Source organism: Apium graveolens, unplaced genomic scaffold (genome assembly GCF_009905375.1).
Source record: "Apium graveolens cultivar Ventura unplaced genomic scaffold, ASM990537v1 ctg7760, whole genome shotgun sequence".
Classification (NCBI taxonomy): Eukaryota; Viridiplantae; Streptophyta; class Magnoliopsida; order Apiales; family Apiaceae; genus Apium; species Apium graveolens.
The window spans coordinates 133,807-152,909 of NW_027420604.1; the positions used below are offsets into that span (position 1 = coordinate 133,807).

At 29.1% G+C, this 19,103-nt stretch overlaps 2 protein-coding genes across 2 annotated transcripts; both read right to left on the reverse strand.

The window, feature by feature from the left end:
- Positions 1 to 2,090: 2,090 nt before the first annotated feature.
- Positions 2,091 to 5,699, reverse strand: LOC141704366 (putative F-box protein PP2-B12). Its single transcript, XM_074507597.1, has 3 exons — positions 5,448 to 5,699; positions 4,292 to 4,398; positions 2,091 to 2,535 (listed from the first exon to the last, which is right to left on the reverse strand). Exons 1-3 carry the CDS (start codon positions 5,697 to 5,699, stop codon positions 2,091 to 2,093), a joined length of 804 nt encoding a protein of 267 aa, XP_074363698.1.
- Positions 5,700 to 10,942: 5,243 nt separating this feature from the next.
- Positions 10,943 to 11,407, reverse strand: LOC141704367 (F-box protein PP2-B15-like). Its single transcript, XM_074507598.1, has one exon. The coding sequence runs from the start codon at positions 11,405 to 11,407 to the stop codon at positions 10,943 to 10,945; it is 465 nt and encodes a 154-aa protein (XP_074363699.1).
- Between the last annotated feature and the right edge of the window lie 7,696 nt (positions 11,408 to 19,103).

The following is a 19,103-nucleotide window of genomic DNA, read 5'->3' on the forward strand; positions in this document are numbered from 1 at the left end:
AAATATCCGAAATTTGAATACATGACTCGGCCGAAAAACATCGTCAATTCTACATTTAGTAAATTTAAATTACAAGTTCGGCGAGAATATCTTACCAATAATGTAATTTTTTTATATATATTTTATGTTAATATAAATTAATGTGTTTTAGGTGTTTATAAGATCAAGACAATTGATTATTTATATTAAAATTATTAACTTCACTGGTAGCACATTATTATTTTTGGTACTTGTCCCGATTTTAAAAATATTTGAAATTTGATATGAGACCTCACAAAATTTTTTAAAACTACGATGATATATTAAATCGATTTATTATTTATTTTTTACTTTAAAAAAACTAGCTTTTTAAAAAGAATTCTTCTAGATAATTAATATTCATTGATTAAGATAATATTGTACAAATATTTTGAATTATTTTTATATTTTAAATTATTTAAATAAAAGTTTTATCTAGACTATATTGTGACATTTGATTCAATGTATTTTATATTATTTAAAGAAAAAAAAATATATTATTCACTAATTTGAATGAATTAACCAGTTCAACTAATATTTATAAAATTTTATCAAATTGAAAAATACTTAATTTTAGGATAATAGAATACAAGATTTTTAAATTATTATATGAAGAAATATTAGAGTAGTAATGAAAGGAACTTAAAAACAGTTAAAATAATGATATAATTATAATTTTTCCTTCGAATCCTTGAAATAAATCATGAATATCAATAATAAGTCTTTATAATATATAATTTATTTTTATGTTACAACCATGATTGATACTCAGTTGCGTAAAAACTAGTTATAGATTGTTTGTTAGTGATAATATGAATACCATATATAAATTATTGCAATTTATTTATTACATAATTTTAATTTTTGAATAATTATAAATGCATGTTATTTAAGTAATCATTTATCTCACTAGATATTAATAGTGATTAAAAATGTACATAAATCAGATATTTAGCATATAAATAATTGAAATCATCGTAATTTATTAAGAAATGTAGCATACGACAATATACATGCTCTCACACACATATAACTTAGTGTTATTTTGGTAACCGTAGTGTAAATAAAAAACTAATATTTTTCCATGCATATATACGTTGAATTTCAAAAATGAACATTTTTTTAATAAATCAACTTTTATATTAACAATAGTGTAAATTTTACATTATTGTATATTATGATTGCAAGTCATCCTGACTTCAATTATGCATTTTTTATCATTTTAAATTGAGTAAGTTAATTATAAGTTAGTAGTGAACTCAGTAATAATATAGCCCGTACATGTAGTTTATTTAAATAAAATTCAAAATTTTTGGTTAACTCTGTATTCAACATAAATGTTATTTTTTAACTTTTTATTTGTAAACATACTAACGGCATTCTACAGATTAAGTATAATCGTTTCGTTTTAAACGTACAATGACTACCCTATTTATATTCATTCATTAATGTAAATTATACAACACATACAATAATATATATATATATATTTTGCTTAATGGTTTATATTTGAAACATTGTGTAATTTGTTATTGTCTTTTATGAAAATAATACACATTGATAAACAATCAACTTGTATTTGATATACGTTAGACATTGTACAACATTTACATATAAAAACCAATTAAGAACATTATAATTCTAGAAAATGACGCGTGTCTCGCACGGGTTATTATGCAATATTAAATAATAAAATAACACATACCTCATGATGTGTATGGAGGGATTGTGTACGCTGTATGTAATTATAATGATGTTTGAAGTAAATTTGAAATTATATTTAAAGTCATGATTGGAAATAAAATAGTGATTCAGGTTAAAAAGGTGAAATATTGCAAATGAAGGTATTATAAAATAAATTTATAATTGGAGATGGCCTAAATAAAGGAAACTGTATTCGGTTATGATATGGGCCTTAAAATTGGACACACCATGATACGAACAACATTGTCTTAAAACCCTTAAATTTTACATAAAACATAATTCATCAACATCCTTCAAATAACAGATAATTCATATTACATGAGAAAAGTTTTTAAAGACAAAATAAAGCATGCCAACATATAAATTCATTAAACAACTGCCATGGGTTGTTTAGGCCTAAACTCGAAACCTTGTACGATAAGGCCAGCCTTGAGTACATTTGTATCAGTTGACATAAATCGCGTCTCCACCTCATCATCATCATCTCTTGCACCAGTCTCAAACTCTGCTATCTTAATCTCCATCCATTCGTCCTTCCTCCACCGACTAAACTCTCCATTTCGTTGCTCAATGTTGTGTGCAGATGTTCTTGGATCAGGATAAACTATGCTAGCTTCATCATCAGGCACCTCCTCTCTTTCATTAACAAATCTAATGGATGTCTTTGCCGAATCAAGTCCGCAGGCATCCTCATATATTTTAAAGACAAGATATGTTTCATAAGTGGTGTGAGGAGATAACATTCCAATTTTCATTTTGCCACGAATATCAACACACCGCCCCTTGTCAAGTACAGCAACCTCCTCTGAAAATCTGTTCACATGGATAATACATTGAGGCATGAATGCCTGATACATGCGATGAGAGGACGACTTTAATCATATTCATCATGCGTTCGGAATACGTGTAAACTAGTCAAACTGTTTGTGAGTTACTCGAACTCGGCTCGTAAAAAATTCCAATTCGGCTGGGAATTAATCGAGCCGACCTCGAGTTCGAGCTCGAGTTTTTCAAATTTGTAATCGAGTCGAGTTTGAACTTCTGATTACTCGGCTCGTAAGGTTCGAGCCTTATTGAGTCTCTTTTATTTTCAGTTATTTTTATTAAAAAAATATTTTGATATTTTTTATATATTATTTATTTATTATTCAATCGAACTTGAGCCAAACCATCCTATTTCGAATTTTTGTTAATATTTAGTGAAATAAATTCGAGTTTTCAAACCGAACTCGAGCCTACCGAACTTTTTACTTGAAATTAAAAGCTCGGTCGAGTTCAAAGCTCGAACCCGAACTATTTTTATTGAGGTCAAGCCGAGCCACGGTCTAGGACTCGGCTCAACTGGATTACACCCCTAGTTTGGAGTTGTTGCACACAAAACTACAGTTTGTTGCGCAAAATTAGCTCAAATCCTATTTTATTAAAATTTTAAAATCTGCTCATTTAAAAAGTGTTTTTACCAAAAAGGACGAGGAAGTATGCTTTTGAAAAAATACGACCTTGTAGTTCTAATTCTACTATTAAATCACATTTAAAATATTTTTTTTCATAAAATATGTGTATATTAATAATATTATAAAATATTAAATATCAAAATATGTGCATATCGAAAATATTATTAAAGATTTATTTTGTGAACAAACACTTTCTCTATCAATACTACAATTTTTAACAGTAATTGCCTAAAGTGATTTACATCTTTTACAAGATAATGTCATAGTGACCTGCATTTCATAAAATTGACTTGCATTCACGAATGGAGACCGAGAATAGTTAAAATTGTTTAGATTTATCTTTAAATTGTAATTAGCTGGTTGGGTGTGACCGGTGAGGTGAAGTTATTCAAATTATTTAAGGTAACAGATCAGGCTACATGTAATATAGACTTCTTATTTGCATTCATATAGGAAATAAATATGCATAATGCTGTATTTAATTATCTTTATTAGCACTACTGTTTTACTCTTTTCTGTTATTTTTTTGACCAAAAAAGCCAATACCTAAAGAGATTGCAAATTTTAACAAAAAGGTTTCGTCTTAGCTCAAAATTTTGTTATTAAAATGTTATTATTAATAGATAAAAATGTGAATATTTTGAAAAATACCCTTCATAATATTGTTTTGCTACTTTATTTTCAAAAAAAGCATTCCATTTTATACTTTAAATAACAACTTTTATCAAAATATTAAGCAAAATTTATAATATATACATAATTTTTTAAAAAAATTGGTATTGTGGGTTAGGACTATAAACAACCCATTAATTTGTCTTGTCACCCTCATCCCTAAATGCTTCTTTTCAATTGAGGTATGCATAAAATATAATACTACATTGTACAACTCAACACACAAGCTAACAGTTCCCAACTAGAGTGAATCCTCTTGCTATAACCATTGACCATAATTCCCACACTTATTAGTTTGTTATACTAGAAAGAAAATACTTATAACAAAGTTACTATGATTATATAGAGTGATGCACAAGTATTTGTAGTTACAACCGGATTAGTATTTAGCAAAATGTACCTTTGCATGTATGTAAATAATGCAACAATAATTATTCACATACCTTGAGTTACTATCATATAACCATTGCCACCACCAAGGAACAATGGCAAGCTGCCTAGCAGCTACCATTAAACATTTTTTTCCGCTTCCTTTATCCAACCAAAAACTCTGTTAGAACAATAATGAGATCAAGTAATTAGACAATTTAATTAAAAGATTTTGGACCATTCTCTTTTATCATGATACAAATACATAAGTAATCCAAAAATCATCATGAATAGTTCTAACTTCTAATACTTATTCATAATTTTTGGATAAATTATTGTAAATTTTTGGTTGTCAACTATCCAATCTTTACTCCCAATCATATAGCTACAAATAATTCATCTAAACACTAATTTTTTTTAATGGAGAAATTGAAGAAAATATGTCAATTTAGAACATTAATTACAAATAAAGAAATATTTAAATCTTTATGTCCTTACATTGACCAGTCTTTGAAGATATAAGGGTACATCTATAATATGTAAAATGCAAAAACGGCAGGGAATAAATTTAAATATATGAGAAAATTTAAATATATGGAGTAATACACATGGTAAACTTTGGTCATCCCAGTCTTAAAAAGAATAATCTTACCTTTCATTCAGTTGTTTCTATATATTGTTTTCCAACTTTGACATTTGATAAGCACTTAAATAAATACCAATAATGGAATCCCAAATAAATATTAAAGAAAATAATATTTTATATTTTAAAACTAATTTTCACGGGGAACAATTATTTTATAATCATATTTTAATTAAAATATGTATAAGTATCTTAATGTTAATTAAACACATATTTAATTTTTATTTATAATCTTTTCTAACAGTAATACATCTTTAAATCTTTAGTATACCTATTTTATTTTTAAAAACCTTATTACAAAACTTTACATTAATGAAATAATTATTGAAATTATATTTAATAATTATTATTATTTTACATACATATAAAATAAACACATATAACTATTTTAATTAAAACTTATATTAACAGAAAAAATACTGGATCTAATATTAAAAAAAAACTATCTTAATTGAAATAAAATTAATAGACAAGGATATAAAAACATAAAAAAATATCAAAATGTTAAATATTAAATATTAAAAACAATACACAGAAATAAACTTAGTAAACAAATAATAATATCAAGAAATAATTGAGAGAATTACCACATTGCCATCGTCCAGCAGGATAGCAGAGTCACAGAGAGAAAAATAAAGTTGTTTTTTCGTGGTGTAAGTCAAGGTGGAGATTGATCTCCTGAGAATTTGATTAATATCCGGTGGTAAAAATTTGTTCCATAACTCATCCGAATCACCCGCAGCCCTCAATTCTGTTGAAACACCTGAAGCTCTACATGTATCCTTGGGTGATGTGAATGATAATATTAACGATAGGCAATTCTCGGTAAGGTGCTCCATCTTAGTTCTTTTGTGATGTATGATTTCCTTCCCCAAATTTGTCCTAAAGTTGATTGTAATGAAATAATTTGTTTTTTATTATCTTTGCTCCCTTATTTTTAACGCTACCTACCAGAAAGGTTTAGATGTTTCTAGATTTAAGCTAAATGGGCCGATACCTAAACTAGGTGACCAGCTGGTCCAAAAGGAGGGATAATAAAAAGTGTGACCCCCTCAAGGTCCATCATGACCCATATTTTTTAAGGTCCAAAATTTTGACGACCTTTCTACACAGCTCATTTGAAAATAAAATGTTCACAAATTATTTTAACTAGCCCCGTGCTTCGCACACGTAAATTCCCTGCAATATACAAAAGTATTAAAAAATTTTGATTTTTCAAATAATGATTTTGAAATATACAAAAATATGAAAAATAATGATTTTTTGTAAATTTAAAAAATTCTAAGAAATTTAAAAATTGAATGATTTATTAAAAAAAGAAATATTATTATAAAATGCAAAATTTATTTGTAAAAATTTTATACTAAAAATATATCAATTCGTAATTGTATCTCGTACTTAAATTTCGATTAAGAAAACTTTTATGTTAGTTGAATTAACAAAGTCGATGTTACATTTTTGAAATTTTTTGAAACATATGATTCTAAAAAATGTTAAACTATTATACATAAAATTCTTGGAGAGTTTTTTTTAAAAAATTTAAAAAAAACGCTTGGAGAAAAAAATTTAGGTTAAAAAATCATTAAATAATAAAAAAATTTAGGTTAAAAAATCATTAAATAATAAAATAATAAAATCATTAACTATTAAAATAAATAGTTGACTATTTATGTTATAAACATTATTGTAAAAACGACACGGCCCCTTACATTGTAAGATAATGTTTTTCTTTTGCTCTAGAAATTTTACTTTTTAAAAAAATTACTTTGAAAATTATAATCTAATAGATGTAAAATTTAAAGAAAAATAAAATATTTAAAATCTGTGCAGTGTGCAAATGTTCTTGAATTAAAAAAACAATGACTATATGTTTAGTCCAAACCTAACCACATAATTAATTTTAAATATTACTATGCTTTAATTTGAACTCTATTAATATTTATATGCAACAATCTCAAGTTTATTTTTTTAGATCTTAGTTATAAGATTTAATAAATATACAAATATGTATGTTTATCTAAAAAATATTTACAAATATGTACATTTGATCTAGTAATTTTATGTTTATTGTAATAAGATAGAAAAAACTTGTTAAGTGCAATTTTTACAAATTTGTGAGTTTATTTTCTCTAATTATAATATTTTATATTTACTTGTCTTTGTCTATAGATTATTATTTATAATATCTCTTTTTGCACCGTTTTTTTAACCTAATGTTAAACATCAAATCATAAAACAATTCTACCAATTAAAATTTAATACACACTATATTCTTACAAGTATAACAACATGGCAAATTATTTTTCTTTAAAGTTAGATTAATAGAGAAAAACACTATTATGCCTGATTCGATTGATCTTACATTTCCCAATTTTTAATCTCAATAACAGGTTACTGTAACCTGGACGATCACGATTAACAACTTGAACAAAAAAATATCTTCTCTCTCAAAGGTTAACAGCTAGCTATGGGGTTGTGCCAACCGGAAAAAATTTCAAAATGAGGGGACTAAGGAAGGTGAGTTGAAGGTAGCTAAGAAGGGGTTTAGTGCTGAGATCTTTAAACGGAAGCTTTAAATCAGATCCATTGGAGAAGCTTGAAAGCTAGGGGAGGGTTGGAATGGAAGGAGAAGAGTAGAAGTGTAGGAAAAAGTCAAGGGGAAAGGAGAAATGTCAAGACTTATGCGCAAGCATTAAAGAATGAGATAGACAAGATGGTGGATGTCAAAAGAGTTGTGGATGAGGGGGAGTGGCAAATGGTGCAAAGGAAGAAAAAGGTAGGGAAAGCAAGAATGGAGTCAAGTTTCACGATTTTTCTGTATAATATTCCGGGAGAGTGCAAAGCTAGGGAAATTTGGAATTGCTTGAGGGGTTCAGGGGTTATTTTGGATATAATTCTGCCTAGAAAAAGAGACAAAAGAGGGAAAATATATGGTTTTGTCAAGACAACTTCGGAGCTTGAAGCCAATACAATTATTCTTAATGTTAAGGTAAAGGGGGGTTTAGGATCTAATATTCGTATGAGTCTTAATGAAAAAAGGTTAGTAGAGATCAAGGAAAAGGAGATTTTAGGGTGTACAAAGATAATGTGGTTGGGTCAAATCAGATTAGGAATAGGGATGACTATAATAATATTAAGAAGGATGTGGTCAAAGTGAATGCTGAGGTTGGAAATAAGCATGAAAATGGAAATCAGGAGAAGGAGTTGGGGGTTGAAATGTTTGAATATATTGAAGCAGTAGTAGATAAAGATGTTGAGGAGGGTTTATATGATACCAAAGTGACTTTCTCAAGAACTGATGAATCAGCGAGCTCGTTGCAAAATAAGTTATGAGTAGAAGGGATTGAACAGGTCAATGTAGTGGGATTAACTTCTCGAAAGTTCTTATTAGCTAGTATGCATGACAAGGGGTGGGAAGAATATGCAGATAAGCTTTTTGAGAAATAGTTTAGGAGTTTGAGAAAATTTAAAGATGAGGATCTGGTTGTTCCCAGGACAGTATGGTTACAAAGCTATGGGATCCCAATGAATGTGTGGTTAGAAGAAAATTTGAAGGGCTATACGAGATGGTTGGGGATTGGATTTGTTGGTCCTATCAGAAAGATAATGAGATTGAGTTTTTTAATCCAGTCATTTGTATATCTACTACAAGAAGGGAAAAGATTGAAGAGTCCATGAATATATTATTGAAGGGAAAGCTTTATCCAATTAAATTTGTTGAAATTGAAAATGGGAAGGAGCTGAAGAATAAAATGAATTCAATTAGTTTATCTGAAGGAGGGATTATATCAAAAGTTATGAAGGTGTTGGAGGTGGATGGAAAAGTGCATGAGGGGAGGTTGGTTTTGTTAAATAGTCAAGCTGTAGAAGAAGTGGTTAGAACAAACTCTAAATCAACTAGTAAGGATTCTTTAAGTGAGCTGAAGTCTGGAGGGACAAAGAACATAGTTGAAAAGTCTGACAGTTTAGAGTCTGGTGTTTTTACTTGTACTTCACAAGGTACTTTGTGTAATGAAATTATTAAGCTCAAAGTCAAAGGAGTGGGTAGACCTAAAAAGAAAGGTAAAAAGTTTAACAATCCTTTTGACTTGAAAGGAGGTGTTAATTTAGGATGTAGGAAGTATCTTGGGAGAAATAATAGGTTAGGCCCTTGTTTAGTGTTTGGAGGTAGTTTTGTGACTCTGTCAGGAAACAAAGAGGTAAAAAGGAAAGAAGCTGCTAGAGAAATAATAGATTGTGCTGAACAAATGGGGCTAAAGGTGTTAGGGATAGAGAGAAAGTTATTATTGGGATAGCAGAGCAGCTGCAAAAAGGAGAATTGTAAGATTGAAGTAGTAAAGAAGTTGTACTGTAGTAAAAGTAAACCATTATGTCAGTAAAAGATATAAGAATAATATCTTGGAATTGTAGAGGGCTGTGTAATGATGTGAAGAGAAGAATGGTTAAAGATATGATCAGATCTAGAAGAGTTAATATACTGTGTTTGCAGGAAACAAAATGTATGGAATGGAAGAAATTTTGGGAGAAATCCATTTGGGTCAGTGGTCAGGTAGGATGGCTTATACAGAATTCAGAAGGTTTGTCAGGGGGACTGATTTTAGCATTGGATAATTTGTGTTATAAAAATTTAGGCTCGGCTTCAGGAAAAACTTGGCAGTGGGTTCAGCTCAAATGCATCTTAACAGATGAAGTTTTTCATATAGTCAATGTGTATGGTCCTTTAAACTTAAAAGGTAAGAGGCAATTTTGGGATGAGATATCAAAAATCTTACTTATCACGGGAAATGATTTGGTGTGTGTGCTTGGGGACTTTAATAGTATTATGGATGAAAAAGAGAGTATCAATTGCACATATAGAAGATTAGATGTGTAGGGTTTTAAAGATTTTGTTAAGAATAATAATTTGTGTGAGATTGGGTTGATAAATGAAAGTTTTACTTGGTTTGGTCCTTTTGGAAGGTGTAGTAAGTTAGACAAAGTTCCGGTGAATGATAGTTGGTGTGCTCGAGATAACTGGGAAGTTATGGAAATTAATAGGATGATATCGGATCATAGACCTTTGTTGATGTATGCTTGTAAAATTCTGAATGATCCAGTGCCTTTTAGGGTGTTTAATTGGTGGCCAAGAGAATAGTAATCCCTTTTTTAACCAACTGAGGCAATTTTATTTTAGTTTGATGACATTATATTGATTCCGCAGATTTCCTTTCAAATTTTTATTTTGTTATAGTCCGGTCCAATAATATAATGTTTTTAGTGGGATCAATAATATATATTATTTTATTTTAGCCTGATTCTTCAATAATATAATTTTATTTAGCCAGGATGGGTAATTATATAATGTTTTATTTTATTATTTTATTTTATTATTTTTAGTTTTTTTTAATTTTTATTTAAGATTTGATCAATAAAATAATTTTGTTTAGCCAGGCCAGGTAATTTTTATATATTATTTTATTTTAATGAAAACCAATATACATATCACAATTCATTTATGAATATTTATCTATTTATGATATCGTAATACATATCTATTTTGTTATTGTCTTTTATTAAAATAATACACATTGATAAACAAAACTTGTATTTGATATAAGTTAGACATTGTACAAGATTTACATATAAAAAAAATAATGAAGAACATTATAATTCTAGAAAATGACCCATGCCTCGCACGAGTTATTATGCTATATTAAATAATAAAATAACACATACCTCATGATGTGTAATGAGGGATTGTGTACGCTGTATGTAATTATAATGATGTTTGAAATAAATTTGAAATTATATTTAAAGTCATGATTGGAAATAAAATAGTGATTCAAGTTAAAAAGGTGAAATATTGGAGATGAAAGTATTATAAAATAAATTTATAATTGGAGATGGCCTAAATAAAGGAAACTGTATTCGGTTATGATATGGGCCTTAAAATTGGACACACCATAATACAAACAACAATGTCTTAAAACCCTTAAATTTTACATAAAACATAATTCATCAACATCCTTCAAATAACAGATAATTCATATTACATGAAATTTTTTTTTAAAGACAAAATAAAGCATGCCAACAGATAAATTCATTAAACAACTACCATGGGTTGTTTAGGCCTAAACTCGAAACCTTGTACGATAAGGCCAGCCTTGAGTACATTTGTATCAGTTGACATAAATCGCGTCTCCACCTCATCATCATCATCTCTTGCACCAGTCTCAAACTCTGCGATCTTAATCTCCATCCATTCGTCCTTCCTCCACCGACTAAGCTCTCCATTTCGTTGCTCAATGTTGTGTGCAGATGTTCTTAGATCAGGATAACCTGTGCTAGCTTCATCATCAGGCACCTCCTCTCTTTCATTAACAAATCTAATGGATGTCTTTGCCGAATCAAGTCCGCAGGCATCCTCATATATTTTAAAGACAAGATATGTTTCATACGTGGTGTGAGGAGACAACATTCCAATTTTCATTTTTCCACGAATATCAACACACCGCCCCTTGTCAAGTACATCAACCTCCTCTGAAAATCTGTTCACATGATAATACATTGAGGCATGAATACATGATACATGCGATGAGAGGACGGCTTTAATCATATTCATCACTTACCATGCGTTCGGAGTACGTGTAAACTAGTCAAACTGTTCGTGAGTAACTCAAACTCGGCTCGTGAAAAATTCCAATTCGGCTAGGAATTAATCGAGCCGAGCACGAGTTCGAGCTCAAGTTTTTCAAATTTGTAACCAAGTCGAGTTCGAACTTCCGATTACTCGGCTCGTAAGGGTCGAGCCTTATTGAGTCCCTATTATTTTCAGTTTTTTTATTATAAAAATATTTTTATATTTTTTATATATTATTTATTTATTATTTAATCGAACTTGACCCGAACCATCCTATTTCAAATTTTTATTAATATTTAGTGAAATAAATTCGAGTTTTTAAACCGAACTCGAGCCTACCGAACTTTTTACTTGAAATTAAAAGCCCGGTCGAGTTCAAAGCTCGAACCTGAACTATTTTTATTGAGTTCGAGCCGAGCCACAGTCTAGGACTCGGCTCAACTCGATTACACCCCTAATTTGGAGTTGTTGCACACAAAACTATGCTCAAAATTAGCTCAAATCCTATTTTATTAAAATTTTAAAATCTGTTCATTAGAAAAGTGTTTTTACCAAAAAGGTGGAGGAAGTATGCTTTTGAAAAAATACGACCTTGCAGTTTTAATGCTACTATTAAAACACATCTAAAATATTATTTTTTCATAAAATATTTGTATATCAATAATATTATAAAATATTAAATATCAAAATATGTGCATATCAAAAATATTAATAAAGATTTATTTTGTGAACTAACACTTTCTCTATCAATACTATCCTTTTTAACAGTAATTTTCTAAAGTGATTTACATCCTTTACAAGATAATGTCATGTGACCTGCATTTCATAAAATTGACTTGAATTCACGAATGAAGACCGAGAATAGTTAAAATAAAATTGTTTAGATTTATCTTTAAATTGTAATTAGCTTGTTGGGTGTGACTGGTGAGTTGAAGTTGTTCAAATTATTTAAGGTAATAGGCTACATGTAATATAGACTTCTTATTTGCATTCATATAGGAAATAAATATGCATAATGCTGTATTTAATCACCTTTATTAGCATTACTATTTTACTATTTTCTGTTATTTTTTTGCCCAAAAAAGCCAATACCTAAAGAGATTGCAAATTTTAACAAAAAGGTTTGGTCTTAGCTCAAAATTTTGTTATTAAAATGTTATTATTAATAGACAAAAATGTGAATATTTTGAAAAATACCCTTCATAATATTGTTTTGCTACTTTATTTTCAAAAAAAGCATTCCATTTTATACTTTTAATAACATCTTTTATCAAAATAGTAAGCAAAATTTATAATATATACATAATTTTTAAAAAATTTGGTATTGTGGGTTGTGACTCTAAACAACCCCTTAATTTGTCTTGTCACCCTGATACCTAAATGCTTCTTTTCAATTGAGTTATGCAGAAAATATAATACTTTATTGTACAACTCAACACACAAGCTAACACTTTCCAACTATAGTGAATCCTCTTGCTACAACCATTGACCATAATTCCCACACTTATTAGTTTGTCATACTAGAAAGAAAATACTTATAACAAAGTTACTATGATTATATAGAGTGATACACAAGTATTTGTAGCTAGAACCAGATTAGTATTTAGCAAAATGTACATTTGCATGTATGTAAATAATGCAACAATAATTATTGACATATCTTGAGTTACTATCATATAACCACAGCCACCACCAAGGAACAATGGCAAGCTGCCTAGCAGCTACCATTAAACATTTTTTCCCCTTCCTTTATCAAACCAAAAACTCTGTTAGAACAATAATGAGATCAAGTAATTAGACAATTTAAATAAAAGATTATGAACCATTCTCTTTTATCATGATATAAATACATAAGTAATTCAAAAATTATCATGAATAGTTCTAACTTCTAATACTTATTTATAATTTTTGGATAAATTATTGTAAATTTTTGGTTGTCAACTATCCAATCTTTACTCCCAATCATATAGTTATAAATAATCATATAGTTACAAATAATTCATCTAAACACTAATTTTTTTAATGGAGAAATTGAAGAAAATATGTCAATTTAGAACATTAATTACAAATAAAGAAATATTTAAATTTTTATGTCCTTACATTAATCAGGGTACATCTATAATATGTAAAATGCAAAAATGACAGGGAATAAATTTAAATATATGAGAAAATTTAAATATATGGAGTAATACACATGGTAAACTTTGGTCATCCCATCCCAGTCTTAAAAAGAATAATCTTAGCTTTCATTCAGTTGTTTCTATATATTATTTTCCAACTTTGACATATGATAAGCACTTAATTAAATACCAATAATGGAATCCCAAATAAATATTAAAGAAAATAATATTTTATATTTTAAAACTAATTTTCACGGGGAACAATTATTTTATAATCATATTTTAATTAAAATATGTATAAGTATCTTAATGTTAATTAAACACATATTTAATTTTTATTTATAATCTTTTCTAACAGTAATACATCTTTAAATCTTTAGTATACCTATTTTATTTTTAAAAACCTTATTACAAAACTTTACATTAATGAAATAATTATTGAAATTATATTTAATAATTATTATTATTTTACATACATATAAAATAAACACATATAACTATTTTAATTAAAACTTATATTAAGAGAAAAAATACTGGATCTAATATTTAAAAAAAAACTATCTTAATTGAAATACAATTAATAGACAAGGATATAAAAACATAAAAATATATCAAAATGTTAAATATTAAATATTAAAAACAATACACCAAAATAAAGTTAGTAAACAAATAATAAAATCGAGAAATAATTGAGAGAATTACCACATTGCCATAGTCCAGGAGGATAGCATAGTCACAGAGAAAAAAATAAAGTTGTTTTTTAGTGGTGTAAGTCAAGGTGGAGATTGATCTCCTGAGAATTTGATTAATATCAGGTGGTAAAAATTTGTTCCATAACTCATCCCAATCACTGGCAGCCCTCAATTTTGAAACACCTGAAGCTCTACATGTATCCTTGGGTGATGTGAATGATAATATTAACGATAGGTAATTCTCCTTAAGGTGCTCAATCTTAGTTCTTTTGTGATTTATGATTTTCTTCCCCAAATCTGTCCTAAAGTTCATTGTAATGAAATAATTTGTTTTTTATTATCTTTACTCTACCTACCAGAAAGGTTTAGATGTTTCTAGATTTAAGCTAAACGGGCCGATACCTAAACTAGGTGACCAGATATGGTCCAAAAGGAGGGATAATAAAAAGTGTGACCCCCTCAAGGTCCATATAAGTGACTTCTCTTGACCCATATTTTTTAAGGTCCAAAATTTTGATGACCTTTCTACACAGCTCATTGGAAAATAAAATGTTCACAAATTATTTTAACTAGTAATCTTCCCGGTGCTTCGCACATGTAAATTTCTTGCAATAATCAAAAGTATTAAAAACTATTGATTTTTCAAATAATGATTTTGCAATATACAAAAATATGAAAAATAATGATTTTCTGTAAATTTAAAAAATTATAAGAAATTTAAAATTTGTATGATTTATTAAAAAAAGAAATATTATTATAAAATGCAAAATTTATTTGTGAAAATTTTATACCGAAAATATATCATTTCGTAATTGTATCTCGTACTTAAATTTCGATTAAGAAAACTTTTATGTTAGTTGAATTAACAAAGTCGATGTTACATTTTTGAAATTTTTTGAAACTTATGATTCTAAAAAATGTTAAACTATTATACATAAACTGCTTGGAGAGTTTTTTAAAAATCATTATAAAAAAATGCTTGGAGAAAAAATTTAGGTTAAAAAATCATTAAATAATAAAATAATAGTTGTGTCATGGTTAATATTAAAATAAATAGTTGACTATTTATGATATAAACATTATTGTAAAAACGACACGCCCCTTACATTGTAAGATAATGTTTTTCTTTTGCTCTAGAAGTTTTACTTTTTTAAAAAATTACTTTGAAAATTGTAATTTAATAGATGTAAAATATTAAAGAAAAATACAATATTTAAAATCCGTGCAGTGTGCAAATGTTCTTCAATTAAAAAAACAATGACTATATGTTTAGTCCAAACCTAACCACATAATTAATTTTAAATATTACTATGTTTTAATTTGAACTCTATTAATATTTATATGCAACAATCTCAAGTTTATTTTTTTAGATCTTAGTTATAAGATTTAATAAATATACACATATGTATGTTTATCTAAAAAATATTTACAAATATGTATATTTGATCTAGTAATTTTATGTTTATTGTAATAAGATAGAAAAAACTTGTTAAGTGTAATTTCTACAAATTTGTGAGTTTATTTTCTCTAATTATAATATTTTATATTTACTTGTGTTTGTCTATAGATTATTATTTATAATATCTCTTTTTGCACCATTTTTTTAACCTAATGATAAACATCAAATCATAAAACAATTCTACCAATTAAAATTTAGTACACACTATATACTTACAAGTATAACAACATGGCAAATTATTTTTTTTAAACTTAGATTAATAGAGCAAAAACACTATTATGCCGGATTCGATTGATCTTACATTTTCCAATTTTTTAATTTCAATAACAGCTTACTCTGGACGATCACGATTAACAACTTGAACAAAAAAATGTCTTCTCTCTCAAAGATTAACAGCTATGGGGTTGCTGCCAACGGGAAAAAATTTCAAAATGAGGGGACTAAGGAAGGTGAGTTGAAGGTAGCTAAGAAGGGGTTTAGTGCTGAGACAAGCAAGAAGGTTAAGCTGGAGAGCAGATTCTTAAGCATTTCATTTGGGCATACAAGGATATTCTAGACAAGGAAACAAGTAAGAGTTTTTTTGAAAGCGATAAACAGGCAATAACGGAAGCTTTAAATCAGATCCATTGGAGAAGCTTGAAAGCTAGGGGAGGGTTGGAATGGAAGGAGAAGAGTAGAAGTGAAGGAAAAATTCAAGGGGAAAGGGGAAATGTCAAGACTTATGCGCAAGCATTAAAGAATGAGATAGACAAGATGGTGGATGTCAAAAGAGTTGTGGATGAGGGGGAGTGGCAAATGGTGCAAAGGAAGAAAAAGGCAGGGAAAGCAAGAATGGAGTCATGTTTCACGATTTTTCCGTATAATAACCCGGGAGAGTGCAAAGCTAGGGAAATTTGGAATTGCTTGAGGGTTTCAGGGGTTATTTTGGATATAATTCTGCCTAGAAAAAGGGACAAAAGAGGGAAAAAATATGGTTTTGTCAAGACAACTTCGGAGCTTGAAGCCGCTACAATTATTCTTAATGTGAAGGGAAAGGGGGGTTTAGGATCTAATATTCGTATGAGTCTTAATGAAAAAAGGTTAGTAGAGATCAAGGAAAAGGAGGTTTTAGGGTGTACAAAAATAATGTGGTTGGGTCAAATCAGAAAAGAAATAGGGATGACTATAATAATATTAAGAAGGATGTGGTCAAAGTGAATGCTGAGGTTGGAAATAAGCATGAAAATGGAAATCAGGAGAAGGAGTTGGGGGTTGAAATGTTTGAATATATTGAAGCAGTAGTAGATAAAGATGTTGAGGAGGGTTTATATGATACCAAAGTGACTTTCTCAAGAACTGATGAATCAGCGAGCTCGTTGCAAAATAATTTATGAGGAGAAGGGATATAACAGGTCAATGTAGTGGGATTAACTTCTCGAAAGTTCTTATTAGCTAGTATGCATGACAAGGGGTGGGAAGAATATGCATATAAGCTTTTTGAGAAATAGTTTAGGAGTCTGAGAAAATTTAAAGATGAGGATCTGGTTGTTCCCAGGACAGTATGGTTACAAAGCTATGGGATCCCAATGAATGTGTGGTTAGAAGAAAATTTGAAGGGCTATACGAGATGGTTGGGGATTGGATTAGTTGGTTCTATCAGAAAGATAATGAGAGTGAGTTTTTTAATCCAGTCATTTGTATATCTACTACAAGAAGGGAAAAGATTGAAGAGTCCATGAATATATTAGTGAAGGGAAAGCTTTATCTAATTAAATTTGTTGAAATTGAAAATGGGAAGGAGCTGAAGAATAAAATGGGTTCAATTAGTTTATCTGAAGGAGGGATTATATCAAAAGTTATGAAGGAGCATGGTGGAATAGAGTCAAAAGATAAGGACTTAAAAGTAGATAGGGAAGTGAGTACTAGTCAGACTGTGGAATCCAAAGCTGTAGCAGTAAGTAAGGGGAGTCAAGGCTACTCGAAAGGAAATATAGGTGTTCTTCAGGAACTTGAATTGGGTAAAAGGGTGGAGGTGTTGGAGGTGGATGGAAAAGTGCATGAGGGGATGTTGGTTTTGTTAAATAGTCAAGCTACAGAAGAAGTGGTTAGAACAAACTCTAAATGAACTAGTAAGGATTCTTTAAGTGAGCTGAAGTCTTGAGAGACAAAGAACATAGTGGAAAAGTCTAATAGTTTAGAGTATGCTGTTTTTACTGGTACTTCACAAGGTACTTTGTGTAATGAAATTGTTAAGCTCAAAGTCAAAGGAGTGGGTAGAGCTAAAAAGAAAGGTAAAAAATTTAACAATCCTTTTGACTTGAAAGGAGGTGTTAATTTAGGATGTAGGAAGTATCTTGGGAGAAATAATAGGTTAGGCCCTTATTTAGGGTTTGGAGGTAGTTTTGTGACTTTGTCAGGAAACAAAGAGGTAAAAAAGAAAGAAGCTGCTAGAGAAATAATAGATTGTGCTGAACAAATGGGGCTAAAGGTGTAAGGGGATAGAGAGAAAGTTATTATTGGGATAGCAGAGCAGCTGCAAAAAGGAGAATTGTAAGATTGAAGTAATAAAGAAGTTGTACTGTAGTAAAAGTAAACCATTATGTCAGTAAAAGATATAAGAATAATATCTTGGAATTGTAGAGGGTTGTGTAATGGTGTGAAGAGAAGAATGGTTAAAGATATAATCAGATCTAGAAGAGTTAATATACTGTGTTTGCAGGAAACAAAATGTATGGAATGGAAGAAATTTTGGGAGAAATCCATTTGGGACAGTGGTCAGGTAGGATGGCTTATACAGAATTCAGAAGGTTTGTCAGGGGGATTGATTTTAGCATTGGATAATTTGTGTTATAAAAATTTAGGCTCGGCTTTAGGAAAAACTTGGCAGTTGGTTCAGCTCAAATGCATCTTAACAGATGAAGTTTTTCATATAGTCAATGTGCATGGTCCTTTAAACTTAAAAGGTAAGAGGCAATTTTGGGATGAGATATCAAAAATCTTACTTATCACAGAAAATGATTTGGTGTGTGTGCTTGGGGACTTTAATAGTATTATGGATGAAAAATAGAGTGTCAATTGCACATATAGAAGATTATATGTGCAGGGTTTTAAAGATTTTATTAAGAATAATAATTTGCGTGAGATTCGGTTGATAAATGAAAGTTTTAATTGGTTTGGTCCTTTTGGAAGGTGTAGTAAGTTAGACAAAGTTCTGGTTAATGATAATTGGTATGCTCGAGATAACTGGGAAGTTATGGTAATTAATAGGATGATATCGGATCATAGACCTTTGTTGATGTATGCTTGTAAAATTCTGAATGATCCAGTGTCTTTTAGGGTGTTTAATTGGTGGTTGTATGATGAAGAGGTTAGGG

What these genes read in the sequence shown, in the direction of transcription:
- LOC141704366 (XM_074507597.1), bottom strand. Translation starts at nt 5,699, where the DNA reads ATGGAGCACCTTACCGAGAATTGCCTATCGTTAATATTATCATTCACA. An exon ending in TGCTGGACGATGGCAATGTG is followed by an intron (nt 4,399 to 5,447) that starts GTAATTCTCTCA and finishes TTGTTCTAACAG; the next exon opens with AGTTTTTGGTTGGATAAAGG. An exon ending in TTATATGATAGTAACTCAAG is followed by an intron (nt 2,536 to 4,291) that starts GTATGTGAATAA and finishes CCATGTGAACAG; the next exon opens with ATTTTCAGAGGAGGTTGCTG.
- LOC141704367 (XM_074507598.1), bottom strand. Translation starts at nt 11,407, where the DNA reads ATGTATTATCATGTGAACAGATTTTCAGAGGAGGTTGATGTACTTGAC.